The 19,476-nt window shown below is 43.7% G+C and overlaps 1 protein-coding gene across 1 annotated transcript in view; it reads left to right on the top strand.

The window, feature by feature from the left end:
• The window catches only part of Ecd (ecdysoneless cell cycle regulator), a 28,263-nt gene extending 10,893 nt beyond the window's left edge, over nucleotides 1-17,370 (top strand). The window contains exons 6-14 of the mRNA NM_027475.3: nucleotides 155-347; nucleotides 1,032-1,160; nucleotides 3,772-3,900; nucleotides 7,190-7,275; nucleotides 8,240-8,346; nucleotides 8,440-8,626; nucleotides 9,938-10,005; nucleotides 12,648-12,856; nucleotides 16,278-17,370. Coding sequence (NP_081751.1) covers nucleotides 155-347; nucleotides 1,032-1,160; nucleotides 3,772-3,900; nucleotides 7,190-7,275; nucleotides 8,240-8,346; nucleotides 8,440-8,626; nucleotides 9,938-10,005; nucleotides 12,648-12,856; nucleotides 16,278-16,505 — 1,336 coding nt within the window. The 3' untranslated portion in view covers nucleotides 16,506-17,370. The remainder of the gene's footprint in view (nucleotides 1-154; nucleotides 348-1,031; nucleotides 1,161-3,771; nucleotides 3,901-7,189; nucleotides 7,276-8,239; nucleotides 8,347-8,439; nucleotides 8,627-9,937; nucleotides 10,006-12,647; nucleotides 12,857-16,277) is intronic.
• Nucleotides 17,371-19,476: the final 2,106 nt, after the last annotated feature.

Here is a 19,476-nt window from a genome sequence, read left to right as displayed (position 1 = left end):
TCAGTGAGTTCCAGGCCAGCCTGGTCTACAAAACAAGTTCCTGGCTAGCCATAAGTACCTAGTAAGACCCTGAAAAAAAATCTTGATATTTACATAAAAGATAAATATATATAAAAAGAACATATAACATAAAAGCAATTGCTACTTGTCGCAGGTACCCAGAAAGGGTCGAAGCATCCCTCCATCGAGCACACTGCTTCCTTCCAGCCGGCATTGTGGCGGTGCTCAAGCAACAGCCCAGGCTGCTGTCGGCAGCCGTCCAGGCCTTCTACCTACGGGACCCCATTGACCTAAGAGCCTGTCGTGTCTTCAAGACATTTTTGCCTGAAACACGAATAATGGCCTCGGTGAGATATCTTTCTTGGTCATTTAGTTTTTCTTATACTTTTACTAGTTCTCTTAGAAAGTTAGTGCTTGCTGCGCGTGGTGGCGCATGCCTTTAATCCAAGCACTCGGGAGGCAGAGGCAGGCAGATTTCTGAGTTGGAGGCCAGCCTGGTCTACAGAGTGAGTTCCAGGACAGCCAGGGCTACACAGAGAAACCCTGTCTCGAAAAACCAAAAAAAAAAAAAAAAAAAAAAAGAAAGAAAAGAAAGTTAGTGCTCCTTCTTTTTTCTAAAGAAACCCGAACACCAAGTGCAGGGATGTGAAGAAACGCCTCACTTCGTAGCTGAGGTCATATGGACTATGTTTTCCCTACTTTTGTATTTATTTCCTCCTTAGCAATAAAACATTTCATCTCTTAATTGTTATCTTCCACCCCTCTTAAGTTGCCATAATGTAATTAAAGATAATTCATTTAGTGCCAACTCCAAAGTGGGCAGTAGGGTAAGCTTCATAGTATGTGAATGTATATCTCACTAGCACTTTATGAGAACAAGCAGAAGTGATGGGCTGCACCCTCGCTGCGCTTCCCCTATGGATAGGTGAGCTTGAAGCCCACGAGTGGACCGATTGTTATATTAACTATGAAACGATATTCAAAACTCAATTTCAGGAAAAGACTCACATATTTTGTATCCCAATGCCCAGGTCACTTTCACGAAATGTCTGTACGCACAGCTGGTACAGCAGAAGTTTGTGCCAGACCGGCGGAGTGGATACGGGCTCCCACCTCCATCACATCCCCAGTACCGAGCTTATGAACTGGGCATGAAGTTGGTAATGTTGAACAAGAAAACTACCTAACTTCTTTCTTTTTTCTTCTTCTCTCCCTCCTTCCCTCCTTCCCCCACTTTCTTCCCTTCCTTCCTTCTCTAATGTGGAGGAGCTTTAAGGGCTGGAGAAACGGCTTAGGCACTACAAGTACACACTGCTCTTGCAGAGGGCTCGTTTGATTGCCAGCATTTACACCAGGTGGCTCACAGCAGCCTGTAATTCCAGATCCAGGGCGTTCCTAGGCTTCAGGCCTGTCTGAGTGCCTGCAATCACATGTACATACATGTGCACACACACACACACACACACACACACACACTGACACCCTTGAGCATTAGTGATGGAGACAATGAAGACTCAGATCCCTGCAGGCTGCAGTGTCCTGCTGCTCTCACTGTTTCAGTTGCTTGTCAGTTTCACGTAATGATGACTGACACAGCGTAGGAACTCTGGAAATACGTCCTGATTGTGTGACAGCGTAGTAAAGTTTATCATTTCATTGGAGCCTCAGTGACCCAGCAGCTGTGAAACCACCTGAGAATGAAAGTTGGTTCTGTCACACTTAGAGCAAAATAAGTTCCGCTTGGATTAAATATAAAAACTGAAACTATAAAATTAGAAAACAAAGGAAAATTATCATCTAAGAAAGGCCTCTTTAGGCATGACTTGCAACCAGAATCAATACAAGATTGACTGATTGGATTTTGTAAAGCTTTCTAACTAAGCACAGTGTACATCTGGGTCCTAGTCAGAGTCCAGGAGTCAGAACGCAGCTGGGTAACAGACAGCAAAACTGGCTCAAAGAACAACTTAACAGTAATGGAGAAGAGAAACTCTGCACGGAAAGAAAAATGTCATGAACTCAAAAGATACCAGAAAACCTGAAGAAGGAATACTAGGTGTTCCTAGAGAAAACAATACTAACTAATTGTTCAGAAGCTGAACAGATAGTTCACAGAAAAAGAAGTACAAATGAATTTTGATTGAAAATTTAAAAATATTGACTTCTGTTCTTAAAAATTAATATAATTTAAAGCTACAAAATAGTGGTTTCCATCGCAAGATTGGCAAGTGTAAAAAGTACGAGAACATATACTGAGCTGGTAAGAAGTTATAAGGAAAAGTTATAAAGGAAAAGGATGTTTTAGCATGCCAGCCATGGCAGTGCACCCAGGAGGAAGGAGGGACCTCTGAGTTCCCAGATGGCCAGGGGCACAGAGTGAGACCCTGTCTTGTAAAACCACAAGACAGACAGACAGACAGACAGACAGACAGACAGAAAGAAAGAAAGAAAGGAAGAAATGAAGGAAGAAATGAAGGAAGAAAGGAAGAAAGGGAAAGCAAAGGTAGGAAGGGAGGGACAGAGAGAAGAAAAGGAAAGCAAAAGAAAAAAGAAAAGAAAAGAAAAGAAAAGAAAAGAAAAGAGCGCGCTGATTCGGTCCCTGTGAGGAGCAGTGTGCCAATATCCATCCCCATGGAAACTGCCTGCACTGACCAGTTTCCTTATCATTCTCATTTCTAAAAATGTATTTCAGGTGCAGAAACACAGAAGTGTACTCGGGAGCATCCTTCTTAGTACTGAGCTCACAAACACCAAGCCTGCAGAGGGAGAGTAGGTGCAGTGTGGCCTGTCCATGAAGTGAAGTGGACACACTGATGTGCACTGATGGGAAATTCTCTCCACAGCATGCAGACGCATGCAGACTAGCTTGGGTCCTCGTGGGTCGCAAAGGGGTGGAGTAGAGCAACATCATGGAATTCTCCCTGAGCGGCCAGCTTACTTCTGAGGGGGATGCTGGACGTTGGTAATAATGTTCGAATTGTGCCATATTATTTTTATGATTTTTTTTTTTTTTTTTTTTTAGTTTTTCCAGACAGGGTTTTTCTGTGTAGTGCTGGCTGTCCTGGAACTCACTCTGTAGACCAGGCTGGCCTCGAACTCAGAAATCTGCCTGCCTCTGCCTCCCAAGTGCTGGGATTAAAGGCGTGCACCACCACGCCCGGCACGATTTTTTACAAAAGATCTTAAAACGAAATTATCTTCTTTCCAGTGTCTGAGAATATGCTCAATTTATTTATTTTCACATTCTATTTCAATATATATTTCAATAAATAAAAATAATTTTTATTTATTTTGTGTGCATGGCGGGGTTGGGGAGCCTGCCATGGTGCTCATGAGGGGCAGAGGACAATTTGGGGGTGCTGGTTTTCCTCTTCTTCCATATGGATACCAGGGATTGCACACTGGTTGTCAGGCTTAGTGGCAAGCACTGAACCAGCTTTCCAGCTCAGAAATAAATTCCTACTTTTCATAAAATTTAAAAAGTGTTCCAAGTGAAGCTGGGTACGGTGGTACACACCTTGATCCCAGCAACTGGGAGGCAGAGGCAGGTGGGTATCTATGAGTTCCAGGCCACCCAGGACTACATAGTGAGACCCTGTCTGAAAAAAAAAAAAAACAAAAACATAAAACCAAAACACACATTCCCTTGTGTCTAGTCACCTAGTTCTAGATTGTTGCTGAATGATAAGAAATTAAGATGGTAGAGAAGAAAAAAAAAAAAAAAAAAAGAAAACACAGTAACATAATAAAAATTCTGTCTGTCTCATCTAGGCTCATGGATTTGAGATTTTGTGCTCCAAATGTAGCCCACATTTTTCTGACTCCAGGAAGTCTCTTGTGACTGCCTCACCGCTCTGGGCCAGCTTCCTTGAAAGTCTGAAAAGGAATGACTACTTTAAGGTGAGACTTGTGCTTATTTCTTCTCAGGTGAGTGGGTGAGTGTGTGTGTGTGTGTGTGTGTGTGTGAGATGTGTGTTCTCATGTGTGTGTGTGTGTGTGTGTGAGATGTGTGTTCTCATGTGTGTGTGTGATGTGTGTTCTCATGTGTGTGTGTGTGCGCGCGCGCATGTGATGTGTGTTCTCATGTATGGAGGCCAGATGTGGGTGGTGTGTGTGTGTGTGTGTGTGTGTGTGTGTGATGTGTGTTCTCATGTATGGAGGCCAGATGTGGGTGGAGGGTGTCTTCCTCTCTTTAAACTTACCAAATGGCTGGCTGTACTGGCTGCCCAGGGAGCACCCAGTATTGCCCAGCTCTCCCTTCCCACTCTGGGCTTCCAGGTGTGTACTATCGGGCCTGTATTGTTTGTTTATTTTATGTGGGACCTGGGGATTCAAACCCAGGTCCTTCTGCTTGCACAGCAAGACCTTTATCCACCGCCATCTCCCCAGTCTCTGTACTGTTTAATTTTAAAATCTCCAACTCACAGAAAATTATGACTTATTTAAAAGTAAAATATAATTATAGAAGCTCCAATAGCAGGATACCTCATAGATACTCAGGCATGGGAAGCAGGTAACAAGATAGTATTCATTGGATATTTATGATACTAGAGGATTATTTTTAAATTATTGTTGTTGTTTGAGACAAGGTCTCTTCTGTAATCCTGGCTGTCCTGGTGTTTACTCTGCAGATCAGTTTGGCTTCAAACTCAAAAAGACCCTTCTGCTTCTGCCTCCCAAATGCTGAGGGGACACCATACCAGTTTTATTTTAAAAAATCCTTTAAATTTATTTATTTAGTTGAGGGGCCATGTATATGGTGCTGTATGTGGAGGTCAGAGGACAACTTGTGAGAGTCAGTTTCCCATGTGGGCTCCCAGGGTTCAACTAGGTCATCAGGCTTGGCAGCAAGTGCCTTACCTGATGAACTATCTTGCCAGCCTAATATTAGAGAATTATGTTTGTCAAGTGATAAAATTTATTACTTGTATCTGATGAGCAACTTATAAAAATTGAAAAAGCAACATGAAGCTACTAGACAGGAAAATTAGCAAAGATAGGGTATCTTAAAAAGACTACAAACCACAATTGGCCTGCAGGGGGAGAAGGAGAAAGTGGTGGTGCTCATCCCTCAGTGGGACAGCCACCTCCCACAGTCCAAGGCCCAGGGATCATCGCAAGACTGTAAGAACGGAGATGCACAGAAAAACAGTGTTGTCAAGCAAAGGGGGGCAGCTGCACAGTTGAGCCCACAGCAGCTGTGACCACATGCAGACCTGCACAAGATCAAGCTGGACAAACCCCAACATGGCAGAGGGAAGTGGTCACAAAGTCCTACCCTCACTGAGGACAGTTGATGGCTACCGGCAGAGGGAAAGCTGGCTTTCTTGAAGGATATGGCCCTAAAACTGTCACATGCTAGCATGAAGTAGACTCAGTGGGTTTAAAAACAAGCAAATATGAAAGTGGGAAGTACTAAGGGTTCTAGAAAGACAAGAGAGGACTGAAGGCGTGTGAGAGGTGGACTGGATACAACACCTCGTGTACACGTATGAAATTCTCAAGCAATTAAAAAACTACAAGGCAGTGTGGTGGCACACGCCTCTAATTCCAGCACTCAGGAGACAGAGACATGGGAATCACTGCCAGGTCAAGACTAGCCTGGTCTACGTTGTAAGTTCCAGGCAGTGACATAGCAAAATTCTAACCCAAATAAACAAGATAAAACAAAAAGGAGGAAGAAAGAAAAATCACAAAAAGATGAATAGTAGATTTCTCAGAACATCCTTATCTTCAAAGCTGAGGGTGGTGACTCATGCCTCCAGTCTAGCACATGGGAGGTAGAGGCAGGGGGATCAGGAGTTCAGAGTCCTGGGCATCTTCATAATGAGTTCCAGGCCAGCCTTGTCTCAGAGAATGAAAGCGAACAACAGTAACAAGAACACTCACAGGTGGCAGATATAAGCATCCGAGCCCAGGAGTGAAGGTACTTTAAAGTGAATGCTCTTATACACAGCTGCTACCGCTGCCATCGACAGCTTTCAGTGAAAATGACTTGAGGGTGTGGTAGGGTAAGGATGACCAAGCTGCATTAGATGTCTGTTTGAAAATGTCATCAAACCCATCACTATATATAATTAGCATATGCTAATGAAACACTAAAACACAACCAAATTCGAGGCCACACACAATCGCAGCTAACTAGAGGTTTAGAAAGGAAATCCTAGACCCGTCGTCGGATTGTGTAGCTGTCTTTAGGCCAGTTAAGCCACTTACAAGACCTATTTCCAATACAAAAATAAAATTGGGCTGAGAATGTCGGCCAGTATGGAGCACTTACATGATCTATGCAAGACTCAGGGATTGAACCCTAGTAGCAGAGAGAAAGAACATTTGCGACTGTGTTCAGAAACCATGGGAACTTTACTCAGAATCTTCATTTCAGCTGATCTTTTATGAGAAACAGCCAAAGTGTTGAAAGCCTGTAATCAATATTATGATTATAACGATTGTGTGGCAGTATGAAAAAGCATGGAAGAGTGTGGTATGAGTGTGTATGAGTGTGGTAAAAAGTAAAATAGCCGAGCAGTGGTGGCACACGCCTTTAATCCCAGCACTTGGGAGGCAGGCGGATTTCTGAGTTCAAGGCCAGCCTGGTCTACAAGTGAGTTCCAGGACAGCCAGGGATACACAGAGAAACCCTATCTTGAAAAACCAAAAAAGAAAAGAGAGAGAGAGAGAGAGAGAGAGAGTAAAATAGTAGGTATGCACTCCCGTGAAAGCAGTGTAGACAACAGAAGGGAAGCTATGGCGGGATTATGTGGCTTTTGGTTCTGTTTGGCAAACTTTCTGTCTTGTTTTAGAAGTTAGTTACTAATTAGTCAATTGTAAACAAATAAATTGATAGAAAATCCTTCAGATAATTAAAGGTAAAATGTTAAGTGCTGAGGCATAGCCTTGAATCCCACCAAATGCATTCAGACCTCTGTGTCTCTGAAGCCGATCTGTTCTACATAGGGGATTCTAGGCCACCAGGGCTACATAATGAGACTGCATCCAGCCTAGCACCTTACTTGCTTGGAAGAAATTGGAGTCCACACATATAAACCAATGACAAAACAGATGAGAGGCCTGGGGCCTCTGAGTTCCTGAGTGCCACATGCTGCTGTTCTCAACGTCACTAGTAGGTGTGCTGTTTATTGACATAGTGTATAAGTACTGTTCTAATGTCCGGTATTGTGTTTTCAAGGGACTGATGGACGGCTCTGCGCAGTACCAGGAGAGACTAGAAATGGCAAAGAACTATTTCCAGCTCTCTATACACCGGCCAGAAAGGTGAGTTATAGCCAGGACCCAGCACAGAGTAGGACAGGTTGGTGGCTGGGTAGTTCTTTTTAAATAATATATTTTAAAAACCTATTTATTGGGCTGGCGAGATGGCTCAGCTGTTAAGAGCACTGACTGCTCTTCCAGAGGTCCTGAGTTCAATTCCCAGCAGTCACATGGTGGCTCATAGCCATCTGTAATGGGATCTGATGCCCTCTTCTGGTGTGTCTGAAGAGAACAACAGTGTACTTACATACATTAAATAAATAAATATTTATCATAAACAACTATTTATCATGATTGTATGTACGTGTAATGGGTGAATGAATGCAGACAAGAGCATGCCATAGTGTGTGTGTGTGTGTGTGTGTGTGTGTGTGTGTGTGTGAATCTTTGAACGTTGTCCTCAGTGGTTTCTGGAGATCAGACTCAGGTCATCAGGATTCCAGGGGCATCTTGCCTGCCTTCAGTAAGACGTTTGCTGTTGTTATGAAAATAACTAGATACTCTAGTACAAATAGACAGTGATCTGAGAAGAAAAATATTTATACCAAAGATGAACACTATTATTTTGATTTCTTTCTTTCTTTCTGGAGATTAAGGGTATTTTTATTCTTGTACTGATAATTTTACTTATGCATTTTTCTATGAGTACTTTTTTTTCTTTTTCTAGCCTGCTGTATTTCTGAGACTGGTTTGGAAGTCCTGATCCTCCTGCCTCTGCCTTTCAAGTGCTGCAGTGACAGCATACACTATCACGTCCCCCTGTGATTGTCCATTTATTATGATTTTTTTCTTGTTCAGTAATGCTTGCAGCACACGGGGTAGTGACAATTTACTCATGGGATTTCTTTTCAAAGTGCGAAGCTGTTAATGAGTTTGCCTCATTAGATGGCTGAGATGGTTCCGCCGATGTGGACAGTGAGTCATGGCACCATCGTAAGAAATGCTCACGTCTTCCATTTTTTTATAGTTCACTTGCTATGAGCCCAGGCGAAGAGATCCTAACCGTGTTACAGACACAGCCATTTGACGTCGCCGAGCTCAAGACAGAAGAAGCTGACCTTCCTCCGGAGGACGGTGAGGGAGGGCAGGAGCGTAGCAGGAGGTGGGAACTGAGCCGCCTTCCCCAGGGCCTCTCCTGAGACACAGCATGCATGCTTTCTTTCTCAGATGACCAGTGGTTAGACCTCTCACCAGACCAGTTAGACCAGCTACTGCAAGATGCTGCGGGCAGAAAAGAATCCCAGCCCGGTCCCCAGAAGGAGGAGCTGCAGAACTATGATGTAGCGCAGGTCTCAGACAGCATGAAGGCCTTCATCTCCAAAGTGTCTAGCCACAAGGGGGCAGAGCTGCCCAGGTGAGCGCACGGCGGCAGAGCTGCCCAATTAGTTGTTCCAGAGGTTGAAGTCATTGTCCGTGTGAAGTATTGTGTCCACCTCAGCTTTCTTCCATCTTGTTTCAATATTCCTTATTCCTTATCTGAGGTGAGAGAGGTTTCAAGTAGCCTTTGTAATTTCTGAAGCAAGGCAGAAAACTCAAAGGATTTAAAAGCCAGCACCAGACCTTGTTTGTTAGTTACTTTGGTTTGTTTGTTTGTTTGGTTGGTTTTGTTTTAGATAGGTCTCTCTATACTCTATATAGCCCTGGCTGTCTTGGAACTCACTATATAGACCAGGCTAGCCTTGAAATTGTAAGTATCAACGTGCCTCTGCCTCTACAGTACTTGTATTAAAGTTGTGGGCTCCCATGCCAAACGACTCCTCCTCCTCCTCCTTCTCCTCCTCCTCTTCTTCTTCTACCGCTTCTCCGTTTCTATTGATTACTCTCCGTGCTCCACTTCTGTAGACTCTAATTCAGAATCTGTAGACTCATGGCATGTAGCTCTCAATAAACTCAAGCCTCTGATCTCCTACCATACAAGCATATTGGAGTCTTGAAACTCAGAGAGAGGGGTTTAAGGAGCCCATCAGAGGAGGGAGGAGTCCCGGAGCTTGTTTGTGTCGAGTCACTGGGGACAGGGTAGGCAGATCGCTATGGGAACAGCAGGTCTCTGTTCTTTTCTCTTTGGTGGTAATGGCACTGACCTGGAGGCTCTGCACACTAACAAGTCCATCCTGGTGAGCTCCTCCCCAGCCCAGTGAGCCTTGCTCAGTGTGGGTGGTCCTGGACAATGTTTGTTGTTAAGAAAGAAAGAATAGGGGGCTGGAGAGATGGCTCAGCGGTTAAGAGCACTGACTGCTCTTCCAGAGGTCCTGAGTTCAATTCCCAGCAACCACATGGTGACTCACAACCATCCATAATGAGATCTGGTGCCCTCTTCTGGTGTGTCTGGAGACAGCTACAGGGTACACATATATAAAAAAAAAAGTGTTGTGTTAATGATCTCAGATAACTCGTCCCTCTCACTGTGTATCTCGTAGGGGCCACCAGATGCATAGCTTAGGTGTATGTAAAAGGTACATTTTTACTTTTCTGTCACCAGGTTTTTGTATTTCTATTGTCACTCAAGGTTAATGAGCACAAGGAATTTTTCCTATTTATTTAAACTAAAATTTGTCTTTTCTTGGATATTTCTGGTACTTTCTATAAGCATAGCACCATCTTCAAAAATACCTCAAAGAGCTGTGGTCAGGAGAAATGTCATGCCCTTTTCCCTTTCATCTTTCAGAGACCCTTCGGAAGCTCCAATCACTTTTGATGCAGATTCTTTTCTGAATTATTTTGATAAGATTTTAGGTGAGTTACAGTGTGGTGTTTACTTTGAAACTGTGAAGGGCTATCATTGTTGCTGGAGGACTGGGACATTAGGACATTTATGAGCCAAGATACTACGTTCTCCTAAAGGATTCAAGTTGTTTGAAACTGTAAAGTCCTGCCCTGTTGAAGCACTCTACCGAGGCAGCCTGATTAGTGCTTGGCTTGCTAGCTGCTCACTGACTGCAGGCATGCACCTTTGCTGTTTTGAAAGGGTTCTAGTGTGGCTTCCATATTACATCTTTGGCTTTTTTTTTTTCAGACAACGTTTTAGAAAGCAGTGAGAGAAGCCACCAGCACAGGGCTGGGGAGGTGCTCAGGTAGTGATGTGCATGCTGCATAGGAGAGTGAGGCCTGAGCACAGATCCCTGGCCCACTCGTGAAAAGCCAGGCACAGATGGATAGGCCCTGGTTCCAGGACTGAAGGGACAGAAACAGATAGGCCGATCCCTCCAGCCGCTGCTGAGCTCCAGGTCCAGTGGAGAGGCTGTGTGTCAAAATGTACACGTTTAGCCGAGTGTGGTGGCACTCGCCTTTAATCCCAGCACTCGGGAGGCAGAGGCAGGTGGATTTCTGAGTTCGAGGCCAGCCTGGTCTACAGAGTGAGTTCCAGGACAGCCAGAGCTATACAGAGAAACCCTGTCTCAAAAAAAACAAAAAACAAACAAACAAACAAACAAAAATACACACATGTATACACACACAAAACAAAAACATGGTGTGACTAGGCTGCACACTGGAGAGTAACAGTAAACGTCTGAAAATGTCAGCTCTTCCTAGTAAGCAAGCAAAATAAAAGCTGGATTTTTTTCTTACCTTATTGAAAAAATTAACAATCAGCTCTTTTTATCATCAAACTCTGCAGGAAGAAGTATAAGTTGTCGTTTCACAGGACAGTTTGGGACTCTAGGAAGCCCATCGTTTTTCACTTAGCAATTTCACTTCAGGGGTTTGCTCTGTGAACGATAAATGGTCACTGATGGCCACTGCAGTGCTTTTGTTGTCGTACCCAAACTCTAATGACCACCAAGAGAGAAATGGGTAAATAATAAAGTATGAAGTCACCTGTGTAGTCTGCAAGAAGAAGGCCTACAGGACATGGTATATAGAAAAGCATACCATAGTGCACTGTGAGGACATCTAGGTTAAGAAAGAAAACCATGGGACTGGCTTACTGGTCTTTCAAGGGACTGGAGTTTGGTTCTGAGAAATCAAGTTAGGCTGCTCACAACCTCCTATAACTCCAGGTCTATGGAATCCAGACCCTCTTCTGGCCCATGCACGTTTCTGCACACACGGGCATAAGCATATACACACACAAATGAAAATAAATCTTTTACTGAAAGCTGGGCATGGTGGCGCACGCCTTTAATCCCAGCACTTGAGAGGCAGAGGCAGGCGAATTTCTGAGTTCGAGGCCAGCCTGGTCTACAAAGTGAGTTCCAGGACAGCCAGGACTACACAGAGAAACCCTGTCAATAAATAAATAAATAAATAAATAAATAAATCTTTTACTGAAAGAAAACTGTATTTGCATGTGCCTGAACACAGAGCTGTAGCTGCTCCATCTGACATTAGACAGCAGCCGAGCTTTGAAGGATGACTCAGAGAAATCAGTGAGCAGGACACAGTGTCTCTGGGCAGTTGAATGTTGACATCAATGTATATTTATGTAATTTTCTAATTTTTTAATTGTGTATTTGTATTTTTAAAAGATTTATTTTATGTATGAGTATTGTCTGTGTATATTTATGTACACAATGTGTGTGCCTGGTCCCGAGATGGCCACAGGGGTGTTGGATACTCTAGAGCTGGAGTTCCAGACATTTGTGATTCACTGTGTGGGTGCTGGGAACCAAAACCAGGCTCTCTGCAAGACAGCAAGTCTCTTAACCTCTGAGCCATCTCTCCAGCTCCTAGACTTTTATTTGCATTTTTTATATTTTTTGGAGCAACCCAGGGCCTCATACCTGCTTCTCAGGTTCTACTCCTAGCCTCCTGTTTAAATAAAAAAGGAAATGGTGTTTTATTGTTGTTGGTGTGTGTGTATGTGTGTGTGTGTGTGTGTATATATATTACTGTGGAGGTGTATGTGTAACAACATGGTTATAAAGATCAGAGGACAACTTCGTGGAGTATTTTTCTCCTTCCACCTTTGGGTCGCCAGGTTGCACTGAAAGCACCTGTCCTTGGGAGCTATCTCAACAGCCCAGCTTTTCATCTTTTTAAGAAAAAAAACTTTTAATTAGTCAAATTCTTATTGAAAAACTAAAATTGAATCTCTTGGCTCAGCCTGTTCTCCATTCTATAATTGTCCCTGAATTACTGTTTTGGGAAAGTTTTTGTTTTTTAATTTTTCTTGAGACAGGGTTTCTCTGTGTAGCCCTGGCTGTCCTGGAACTCACTCTGTAGACCAGGCTGGCCTTGAACTCAGAGATCTGCCTGCCTCTGTCTCCCAAGTGCTGGGATCAAAGGCGTGCACCACCACTGCCCAGCTTGGGAAAGGATTTTTACAAAGTAGTTGGATTAAGTCATTTGGCCCTGGTGTGACATTCCAGTCCTTTTGAGAGGTACAACCCTGCTTGGACAATTCACCAAGTGTTCTTCTGTGTCTCGGTGACTAGGAGCAAAGCCTCAGGAGTCAGACTCTGAGGATGACCCGGGTGAGGAGGACGTGGAAGGTGTAGACAGTGATGATGACGTGGGCTTTGAGGCTCAGGAGTCTGAGTCTCTGAAAGGAGCCCTTGGCAGCCTCAAGTCCTACATGGCCCGGATGGACCAGGAACTGGCACACACCAGCATGGGCAGAAGCTTCACCACGCGGGAGCGATTGGTAAGGCTTCTTAAGCTCTCCGTCTCTGAGTGGGCAGGAAAGTGAGTCACAGTCATCTCAGTTTTCCTTTCTTAGTTTTTTTATTATTTAAATGCATTTTATGCATAAAACATATTAATAATAGTGAATATTTTGAGAATCAAATAATATATATAAAAATTTGTTCAACTTTTATATTCATATCCTTTCACATTCATATCCTTTCATACCCTAAATATATCATTAATGAATATTTAATGCTATCCATAACTGAGAATCCTATATCTAATGTTAAATACTAAATTGTTTCAAAACACACAAAATATTCTTTGGGAGTTAAGCATAGTAAAAGAGCATAAAATATTAAAAATGAATCATTAAGAACTATATTCAGAAGCCCTTATACGATCTGACAGTGACTCCTTTCTTTTTAACGTGGGGTGCATGCTAAGCACATAGACTTCACTAAGCGATACTCCCAACCCCAAGAGTGCCAGTTTTCCCTTAGCACTGATGTAATGAAAGATGATAGAGGCCAAGTGCAATGAATGACATGTGCCTGTAGTTCAGAGCTGCCGACGAGGCTGAGAGGGGAGGATCAATTGAACCCAAGAGTTTGACACCTATGGGACCACATATTGAGTCTGTGAAGGAAGGGCAGGTGCTAAGAGCGTAGCTCAGTGGTAGAGCAGATGTCTGATATGCACAGAGCCTTCGGTTGAGTCCTCACCACTGAAAAGAAAAAGATTATAAACTTGGTTTTCTAAATACAGACGTAATGACTGCTTCCCCCTCTTCTTCCCCTTCTCTGTCCTGCTCCTACCTTTCCTTCACTGTAGTGAGTTTGCCCAAAGTGGTTTTAAACTCTTGGGCTCAAGTGATCCTCCTATCTCAGCCTCCGGAGTAGCTGGGACTGCAGACATGGGCCTGGTTAATTATATTCTTCAAGGGGAGAGGAGACTGGAGAGTGAGCACTTGCTGCTCCTGCAGGGGGCCTGGGTTCAGCAGGGCAGCTCACAGCTCCAGTTCCAGGGGACCTGACATACTCTTCTCATCTCTGAAGGCATACCCTCGGTGCACATAGAGCCTTGCCCGCAAAACATTCATACACATAAAATAAATGCATCTTACCAAAAAACCCCAGAATATTTAATCTTTAAAAATATATCTATGGGTGTTTTGTATACATGTATGTCTGTGCACCATGTATATGCTTGGTGCCCTTGGAGGCCAGTAGAGAGCATCAGATTTTCCAGGACTGAAGTTATAGATGGAACCGGAATTACATCAGTCGTAAGTTGCTAAGAGGGTTCTGGGAATCAATCGCTGTGCATGTGCTGAGGTGAGAAAAGCTACTGACTCCCTTAGAGCAGAGTAGCAGTGTGGTTCAGCCACCCCTCAGCCCCCGTAGTTAGATTCTTTATGTAGATTTAAGTAAAGAATCATTATGTACTCAAATTAGCATGTGGTTATTACCACTACTGCCATTATAAATGGATCTTTTCTTCTTTTGTTTCTCTGTAGTGTGTGTGTGTTGTGTGTGGTGTATGTGTATGCTGTTATGAGTGTGTCTGAAGAGGGGCTGGAGTGATAACTTAGCACGTCTGGGTGCTTGTTCTCAGGCTTGACCACCTGGGTTCAATTCCTGGAATCCACATAGTAGGAGAGAACCAACTTCCCCAAATTGACCTCTAACGTTTGAATAATCATGTATGTAGCGACTGTACACACACCCACAGAGAGAGAGACAGACAGACAGACAGACACACACACAGACATAAATAAACCTTTTTTTTTTTCTTTCTTTCTTTTTTTTTTTGTTTTTTTGTTTTTTCCAGACAGGGTTTCTCTGTGTAGCCCTGGCTGTCCTGGAACTCATTTTGTAGATCAGGCTGGCTTCAAACTCAGAAATCCAACTGCCTCTGCCTCCCAAGTGCTGGGATTAAAGGTGCGTGCCACTATGATTGGCCTCCTTTAAATATTTTAAAGGTTTATTTAGCTGGGTGTGGTGGCGCACGCCTTTAATCCCAGCACTCAGGAGGCAGAGGCAGGCAGATCTCTGAGAGTTTGAAGCCAGCTTGGGCTATAGAGTGAGTCCTAGGGCAGCCAGGGATACACGGAGTGATCCTGTCTCGAAAAACCAAAAAATAAAGTAAAAAATAAAGAATTAGCCGGACATGGTGGCGCACACCTTTAATCCCAGCACTTGGGAGGCAGAGGCAGGCAGATTTCTGAGTTCAAGGCCAGCCTGTTCTACAAAGTGAGTTCCAGGACAGCCAGGGCTATACAGAGAAACCCTGTCTCGAAAAACCAAATAAATAAATAAATAAATAAATAGAATTAAAGACAGCTAAAAGGGGCTTTAATGTCCAAATACCTTCAATTTTGTTTCCTATCCCCCCAGTTAAGAGCCCAGTTAGAACTCCCCTCCTGTTTACACACTCACCCCAGTGGTTTGCCAGCACTGTCTACCGGCAAGAGGCATTATGGGAATAGCACAGGCACTTGAGTGCTGTGGATCAGAGTTTGAAACAGAGCTCAGCTGTCTGCTGTCATTATCTCACTGACCAGCATCCTCATGTCAGAGTCAGTGCAAAATGACAGTTAAGCCCGTGAGTACTCATGGCTAATATGAACTCTCTTTGCTTAACCATCTAAATCACATTGGAACTATAATTGCTTTCAACCCAATACAGGCTATTTATTAGACTTAATTGTGAATAAATATTGCCTAGGGATCTTGATATAATAAAGGCCTTTATTAAGCAAAATGGACAAAGAGCTGAACTGTTGGAAGACAGACTGTTGGTCCATGGACCACAGTTCGAATGACAAAGATAGAACGTCTTTAGGGTCAAGATGCAGTTTTTCAGATCTTTGCCAGCCTGTGAAGTCAGAGGCTGGGGCTTGGCAGCTAAGACACCACTCTCAACACTGTGCTCAGGGAACAAAGAGGGAATCCAACTTTTTTCATTGGAAGATTTAGATTTTTGTCTCTTATTAATTATTAATATTAATGCAGGCTATTTTCAAAGTAGGGACAGATGTGTTCAATTTGTAGAAATTCTTTTGCAACAGAAATGTGTCACAATCTTTAGAGCTAAGTTTCTTTTGTTTTAAGACAGGATATTGGTCCCCATTGTCCTTGAGCTCCTTGTATAGCTAAGGGTGACTGAGCTGTGGCTTCCACCTCCCAGTACTGGGATTACAGGCATGTGCCACCATGCCTGATGGAGTCGGTGTTAATCTATGTATTAAATTACAGTATTAGGATGCATTTTGACTTTGTGTCACCAAGGATTGGAAGTTTCATTTTTAATTTGGAATTCAAGTATATATTAATACTAAGTTAATACATTTTACTATAACCAACATGTAACCTAAAGGGTTACTATCACTATCTCATGTTGTTCTCTCTCTCTCCTTCCCTTCTTCTTTCTAGAATAAGGACCCTCCATCCCACACTGCAAATGACAATTCAGATGAAGAAGATTCTGGTGCAGGAGATTGCGCTGTTGAAGCAGTGGATGTAGACCTGAACCTGATTTCAAATATACTGGAATCCTACAGCTCCCAAGCGGGCCTGGCAGGACCTGCTTCCAATCTGTTACACAGCATGGGTGTGCGACTGCCCGACAACGCTGATCACAACCCCCAAGTCAGCCAGTGAAGGACTAGCCTGCACATCAGCCACCCTTCTCAGGAATAAACGACTCTTCATAAGCACGCCTTTAATCCCAGCACTCGGGAGACAGAGGCAGGCGGATTTCTGAGTTCGAGGCCAGCCTGGTCTAGAAAATGAGTTCCAGGAGAGCCAGGGCTACACAGAGAAACCCTGTCTCAAAAAAAAAAAAAAAAAAAAAAAAAAGAGCATCTGTCTTCTGTGCAGGTTTCAGAGTCCCCGGGCCACCGTCTCCCAAGTCCTGTGACCTGGACACCGATTCTCATGAGCTTGTTTGATTTGTTTTACATTTGCCCAGGACGGAATCTCCATTGTAGTAAACCACTGTGCTGTTGGCTGTTGGTGTAATTCTGAATATTCAGTTTCTCCCTTAGGTATGTTCCTCCTCTGGTCAGAATTCTAAGTTGGCAAAAATCCCATTTCATTCACTTTTTAATGAAATAGAAAGTGCTAAAACTTAGTGTTCAGTCTGTGACATTCTGCACGCGCTCCTAATTGAGGGTAAGAACTTATTATTCCTTAATTAACAATTAAAGACATTAGCAGACAGACTGGGTCTGACTGAGGCATCTCACACCTGGGTACTTGCTTGGCTTCTGTCCCCTCCTCTACCCAGGCTGCCCTGCTTCGTGTCTTTGTATATACATTTAAGTCTCAGTTCCACATGTAAGGAGATGTTCTTTTTTTGTCCTCTCTTGGTCCCCTCCCCATTAATTCCCTTCTGGTTCCGTGTCACATTGTCACATTTACCTTTTTTTTTTTTTTTTTTGGTTTATTGAGAGTCTGTGGCCAGGGTGGCCTCATATCTTCTGTTGTTGGAACACATTGAAGGAAATTGATTTTTTTTCATTTGAAATTTAGACTTTTGCTTCCTGTTCCTGTTTGTCGTAGTGACAAGCCCTTGACCCTCCATTTCTACCTCCTAAGTGCAGGAATTTCAGGTGTGGGCCAGCACACTCTGTCTACACTTACTGTGTATTGTCCTGTGAAAGACAAATGCGGGTGGCTGGACAAGCGGCTCAGTGGCTGAGAGTGCTTGCTGTTCTCCAAGAAGACAGAGTTCCATTTCCGGCACCCACAAAGTGGCTCACCCCCACCTGGAAATGCAGTTCCAGAGGTTTCTGATGCCCTCTTCTGGCCTCTGTGGGCACTGCATGCATGGAGTATTCATACATACTTGTAAAGAAAACACATACACATAAAATATAAATCAATTAATTACAAAGAGAAGCATCAGGCTGGGTGGGGAGCCTTGTCAATACAATGCTTGCCATACCTCTCAGTCCCCCAGAATCCACCTAAAGGGGCTGGAGAGATGCTCAGCGGCTGAGAGCTCTGGCTACTCTTCCATAGGTCCCAGGTTCAATCCCCAGCACCCACAATAGCAACTCACAACTGTTTGTAGCTCCAATTTGGAGGGATCTGGTGCCTTCACAGACATACAGACAGACAAAACAGTGCACATAAAAAAAAAAAACCTACCTAAAAAAGCCAGGCATGGTGGCAAATGCGTGTAGTCCTAACCCTGGCCATCTCCATAGCTTACTGGCCAGCTAGCCTAGCCCAATCAGCAGGCTCCAGGCCAGTGAGATCCTTTCTCAGAAAACTATGTGAGGGCTCATGAGAATGCTACCTAAGGCTGGACGGCCTGCATGTACACACACACACCTACAGAAGCATAGATAAATGTGTCTTTTTGTCAAGCAACATTTAAGCATTTTAATTAATTTAAAATGCTAAAAATAAATACAACAAAAAAGTGAATATATCCTTATAGTTAGTTTTGAAATTTAGTTCCCACATTAGGATTCTGTCCCAGCTTAATCATGAGAACAGGCATTTTCCACAATGCATTGGTGAATGTTAAGCATATCTTCATTAAGGACTAAAAGTTGAGGAAAGGGGGGAAACTAAGATAAAACTAAGGCATGAGTGGGCTACTTTTAAGATTGATTGTTTTAGACAGGGTTAATCTGTGTAGCTCTGGCTGTCCTGAAACTATCTCTGTAGACCAGGCTGGCCTTGAACTCACAGAGGTCCACTTGCTTCTGTCCTCTCGAGTGCTGGGATTAAAGGTGTATCAACACCACCCCCACCCTGCTAGGGAGTAGACAACTTTTCTGTTCCCATTACCAAAGCTAACTGACCTTGAACCAGACTCCCTCTGGTGACAAGTAGGTTTGTTAGGTTTTGCCTGTTTTTGCTAATCTGCATCATGGCCCCAGCAGTTAGCCACTCCGTCCCAAGCACTTCTATAATCGTTGTTGTGTGTGTGTACATATTCATGCATTCTTCATGAACATGTGGGTAGACATGGGCCCCAGGCCAACTTACCTGCCATTTCCAGTATCCTAGCATATCTCCAGATAACCTTGGTCTGTAGCCAGGTCCTTCTACCCAGCTTGTGCTGGGAAAACCAAGTTCAGTGTTGCAATTGCTCCTATTAGCTTCCCCCATCTTTTAAATCTTTTTTTTTTTTTTAAATCAGGTTTATCAAAAAGCAAACAGTCAGGAGTTCGAACACTTTCTCCTCTTTCTGCCAGTGATTTCAGACTGGGATACATGGCTCACAAATACAAATACACCCCCTTCATAGCATGGACTGGCAGTGCACACAGACTCTGAACACACCCCCTTCATAGCATGGACTGGCAGTGCACACAGACCCTGAACACACCCCCTTTGTAGCATGGACTGGCAGTGCACACAGACCCTGAACACACCCCCTTTGTGGCATGGACTGGCAGTGCACACAGACCCTGAGCTGTTTTCTGACTGCAGGATGCTCAAAGGAAATTCAAAGCTTTGACTTTTTCACTTCCAGAAACTTCTGCCTGGTGTTGTGGGGCTCTACTGTGTAAGCTGAGGGTGGTTGGGTCTTTTGCCTTTTAGCCATCAGTTGGTGCCATTACCTGAAGTTAGGACTTGCCCCAGCCACTCTTCCCAACTGACTCTCTGA

This window comes from Mus musculus, chromosome 14, assembly GCF_000001635.26.
Source record: "Mus musculus strain C57BL/6J chromosome 14, GRCm38.p6 C57BL/6J".
NCBI classification, from domain to species: Eukaryota; Metazoa; Chordata; class Mammalia; order Rodentia; family Muridae; genus Mus; species Mus musculus.
Note: the sequence above shows the minus strand (reverse complement) of the source record. Positions and strands in the feature narration are given on the sequence as shown.